The 4,766-nt window shown below is 52.3% G+C and overlaps 1 protein-coding gene across 1 annotated transcript; it reads right to left on the bottom strand.

Annotated features, from left to right (window-relative positions):
* Positions 1-1,372: 1,372 nt before the first annotated feature.
* LOC116989202 (immunoglobulin lambda-1 light chain-like) lies at positions 1,373-3,865 on the bottom strand. Its single transcript, XM_033046434.1, has 3 exons — positions 3,734-3,865; positions 2,979-3,338; positions 1,373-1,997 (listed from the first exon to the last, which is right to left on the bottom strand). Exons 1-3 carry the CDS (start codon positions 3,780-3,782, stop codon positions 1,669-1,671), a joined length of 738 nt encoding a protein of 245 aa, XP_032902325.1. The 5' UTR covers positions 3,783-3,865; the 3' UTR covers positions 1,373-1,668.
* Between the last annotated feature and the right edge of the window lie 901 nt (positions 3,866-4,766).

Genomic DNA, 4,766 nt, shown 5'->3' on the forward strand with positions numbered 1-4,766 from the left:
TCCGGATAGCCATGGGAGTCAGTGGGTTTATAGCAGATGTCGGCCAGTAAGTAGATGTACTGACCGACACCCACTGACTCCCATGGCTATCTCGACTATACTCCAATTTCAGGTAGTCCCTGCTTTCTCCTCCCCTTCTCATCTCTCTCTCAGCATGTCTTCGCCTCTTCCTTTCCGCTTCCCGCCCGCCCCCCACCCTCACACCAGTCTGAAGAAGGGTCTCGACCCGAAACGTTGCCTATTTCCTTCACTCCATAGATGTTGCTTCACCCGCTGAGTTTCTCCAGCATTTTTGTCTACCTTCGATGTTTCAGCATTTGCAGTTCATTCTTAAACATTGACAACCCGGTGGTCAGCTTTTATGTACCTTAGTGTTCGCCCACTCTGTCCTCAGTAGCGAATGCTTCCCGAGAGATAACGTCACACTTACTGAGATCTGAGAACTTCGTGCATTTATAGCGGCAACTGCAAACAAGCAACTGCAGATGCTAGTTGACCAAGGATAGACATTGGTAATGGGTCGGATAGCATCCATGGAGAACATGGATAGGTGACGTTTAGGTTCGGAGCTAAATCTGAAGAAGGGTCTCTAACCAAGTTTTCACCTACCCACGTGCTCCAGGGATGCTGCCTGATCAGCGATGTTACTCCGGCATTGCATGTCTTTCCTTACAATGGTAGATCACGGCTGGGAGTTAATTGGCGAAATCAGTACGAGGTTGAGAGGTGAACCATGATCACGTTGAATGGTCCAATGAGGACACGGATCCCAAGGATCGACTTCGGCTTATTTTTTGTCACGTAATTATGTTTCCCTCCCTCCGACATGTTGAATATTGCAGCGTCGGTAGCTTTAGAATCCAACAACGTGCCCGGAGTGCATCGGACTACAAACGGAACGGACAAAATTTGACGGATGGATCAGAGCGGATGAGTCCAGCTCCGTGTTTCAAGTGTGTGTGTGTGTGTGTGTGTGTGTGTGTGCGTGTGTGTGTGTGTGCGTGTGCTTGTGTGTGTCCCAGTCCCTCCCCCAAATTTGATCAAAGAGCCGCGAGATTGTGCAACTAGCATCCAGGGGGGCTGTGGGGGGGGGGGGGGTAGGTGGAAAATAAGGAGTAGGATAAACACGTGAGGTTGCGATGGAGGTAGGAGAGACGGGGCGCAGAATAGAGGGACCGGCAGACGGCGGCAGGTGGGAGATGGGGGAAGAGGTCGGTGCAGACACAGAGTGGGATTGATCAAGAGGAGCGGAATCAGCCGTTTGAGCGGAACTGGCTGTAGTTGTGTAAGGCGGCTCCTGATCGCCACGTCTTTGCCCCAAACCCCTCAATGTACTGCGAGGATCCGAGTGAAAATAGACCAATGGAATCACACTGCATTTTTTCCTCTTTATTGAGAGCTGAGTTACACCAGATCCAATCACAACACGGTTACTGTCTACAGGGGAATCTGCCCCCATTCTACAGACAGAGGCAGTAAGACACATAGAACTGGAGACAAATCTACAACGAAATTCGCACTGATCTCTGAGATAATTACATATTCGTGTTGTTCCCAGAAGCGGACATTGCTATAGGTTACATTGCACAATGTGGCGGCAGACCATTGTGAAGCTCTCTCTGTGTTAAACATAGCAGATAATTGGCAGCCGATGCCAATGGCACGAACTCAGTTCGCGCAAGCGGATGAGGAGACGGTGTGGCGGAGAGGCGAGCCCAGAGAGCTGTGGGCTACGCTGCAGGAATAGCTCGTGCCCTTGTCCCATGCGGCGGCGGGGACCCGCAGGTAACTGCTCAGCCTGTACGTCTGCTCGGCGTCCGGGGACACTGCGCCCGACGTCACCCCGCTCTCCGTCTCCACGCCGTCCACGGCCCAGCGCAGCGCCACGAAGCCCGGCTTAAAGCCGCTCACCAGACAGCTGAGTGTGGCCGAGCCCGTGCCAGTTTCCTCCGGAGACGGAGGGAGCAGGAGAAGCGAGGGCTTCCGAGACTCGCTACCTGTGTGGGGGAGAGAGGCGGAAGAGAAGAGAGGCATTGTTAGTTGATGGAGACTGCCGGCAGCGCCACACACTGACCCCAGCTCTGGAATTCGCTTGAATGTGAATTTGCGAATGTAGCTATTTTAGGAGATACAGCATGGAAACTGGCCCTTCGGCCCAGCGAGTCCACACTGACCATTTATCACCCGTTCACACTAGTTCTATGATATCCCGCTTCTCAACCACTCCCCGTACACTAGGGGCAATTCACCGACGGGCAATTAACCTACAAACCCGCACGTCTTTGGGATGTAGGGGAAAACCGGAGCAGCCGGAGGAATCCCAGGGAGAACTTGCAACCTCCACACAGACAGCACCCGAGGTCAGGCTCGAATCGGGGAATCTGGCGCAGTGAGGCAACGTATCTACCGTTGAGCCAATGTGCAGCACCCACTTTAAGGAGTTATGGCGGGAAGTACCGGTACCGGAGAGGCCTCCGGATATCCAACACTCCCTGTCAAGTGACGCAAGGGGAGCGGGGGGACGCAGCGTGGCTCCGCAAGCCATTGAGAGGTGGAGAGACGATGAAACGACCGGTTCATCCCGGATTCACCCCGAGCCCGCACCAACACGTCCTTTCCCGCTACACTCTCTAGCCGACTCGCCCAACCCGCTGCCCAGTATTTTCCTCAATGTCTTTCATCAGAATGCCTGCAAATTGTCTTCCTTGTTTCCCCAACATTAACGCGTTTGATTGTCGCAAACGGCGGCTTGTGTTAAAGATGCAGGAATCCCCGCGGGCGGGAATACTCTCCCGACCGCTGACGTACGGAGCGGACCCGATTGGGCAGAATGGCCTCCCGCGCCGAGTAGAGACAGAGCAAGTTTTCCGGCGCGCAGATACAAGTCCGGCGTTCCCGGACTGGGGATGCATCGAGCGCCGGGGAATGAGAACGACTGCAAAGGGGATTCATGGGAACAGAACGAGGAAGTCACTTACTATTTATTTCCAGGATAGTCCCAGGGCTGAAGAAGTATCCCACGCCGCTTTCCCACACGGCACAGTAGTAGACGGCGGCGTCTCCGGGCTCCACGGTGCCGATGGTCAGGATGCAGCTGTTGGCGGAAGTATCTCTGGACGGCTGGAAACGGTCAGTGATCCCACTGCCACGGAATATTTCATTATCCGTATCATACCTTATCAACCACTCTGGTCTCTCCCCGGGACGCTGTCGATACCAATATACATAGTAATTTGCAACATTTCCGTTCTGCATCCGACACTCTAAGCGGGCGGTTTGTGCCGCGGAGACAGGTCCGGAAGTTGGGGTTTGATTCAGGACTGGGATCGCCAGGAGACCTTCAACAAAACACAATGAAAACATTAATCAAAGCCTCAGAAATGAAATATATTCATTTAGGAATAAGATGATGAAGAGTTTCTTTCGTCCGAGGGAGGCGAATTAATTGGCACAAACGGCGGTTTAGGCCAAGTTAATGGATGTATCTAAGGCAGAGATAGATAGATCCGTGTTTCGTTCGGGTGACAGGGGTTATGCGGAGAAAGCAGGAGAATGGGGTTAGGAGAAAGAGATAGATCAGCCGTGATTGAATGGCTTATCACTTATGAACGGATGAAACGACTGGGTGATCTGGAGCCCACAGAAGGCTAAACACGCGTAGAGCTCCGATGATGGTGGAGATTTTAACGAGCCTCGTTGGAGATAATCAGTCGTGAACCAACCCGAGTCTCACCTGCTGGGAGCAGCAGCAGAGGCCACAGGAGGTGCAGCGCTGGGGCCATTCTTCCGGACAGGCGAGCAGCCAAACTTCAGACCCACTCGTGCTGTATTGCAAAGTTCGGGAGCCGCTCGGGGTCCAGTGTCTGGAAACCAGAGCCTCTGGTTGTCTTTATTAACCTGAATATAATGAGTGGGAGGGGCCATGAAACCTGTGTGGGCGGAGACTGATTTCCGGCGCTCATAATCTGCTGACGGCAAATTAAATGTCGTTGAATTCTTATTGAAATTAATTTATTAGCCAAGTATGTAAACATACACGGAATTTGATTTGCCAACAGTCATTAAAAAAACACAACAAGATACATAACCACATACAAATTACACATAGCATTAAACAGCCACCACAGCGGCGTGTGAGAATCCCCAGGGCCTCAGCATAAGCGGAGACCCAAAGCCATTAGTTCAATGTCCGGGCCACACACGCGCTCCTTCACCGTGATGTGACCAGAGTTGTACCGACCACTGTCACTCTCTCTGCAGTCCCTGTCCGCCCGTACAGTCAGAAAGCCGTCCCGTCCACACTTGCAGACTCCGGGATGTCCCCATGACCCCGCAAAACGCAAAACACCGAGATCACCGCACCCACGGCTCTCCCTCCGAGTTCTCACCAGTGCAGAAACACAAACCAAAACAGCGACCTCTAACCTGAAAATGGTTCATCTTTGGTTGGGCATAGAGCATAGCCTAGTGCAGCACATGAACAAGCCCTTCGGCCCGCAATGTTAATGCCGAACAGGATGCCAATACCAACCATTATCCGTCTGCACAAGTCCCTTGCCGCTAAATTTCGTCTCCGCGATTAACTGTACACCAATCGTTATATTCTGAATCTTCAAATACAGGTTTAAACTTCGCTTGTGTCAAAGCTTCAGGCTTGTGAAGATTCGATTAATATCAGGGTAAACTGGTTTCAGACATTCGTATTGGCTGTTGTGTTCTGAGCCGGAAGGCCATTCAGTCCATCGCTTCTATCCCACCGGTCGATG

Source organism: Amblyraja radiata, chromosome 28 (genome assembly GCF_010909765.2).
Source record: "Amblyraja radiata isolate CabotCenter1 chromosome 28, sAmbRad1.1.pri, whole genome shotgun sequence".
Taxonomy (NCBI): Eukaryota; Metazoa; Chordata; class Chondrichthyes; order Rajiformes; family Rajidae; genus Amblyraja; species Amblyraja radiata.

What these genes read in the sequence shown, in the direction of transcription:
- LOC116989202 (XM_033046434.1), bottom strand. Translation starts at nt 3,782, where the DNA reads ATGGCCCCAGCGCTGCACCTCCTGTGGCCTCTGCTGCTGCTCCCAGCA. An exon ending in TCTGCTGCTGCTCCCAGCAG is followed by an intron (nt 3,339 to 3,733) that starts GTGAGACTCGGG and finishes GTTTTGTTGAAG; the next exon opens with GTCTCCTGGCGATCCCAGTC. An exon ending in GACTATCCTGGAAATAAATA is followed by an intron (nt 1,998 to 2,978) that starts GTAAGTGACTTC and finishes TCCCCCACACAG; the next exon opens with GTAGCGAGTCTCGGAAGCCC.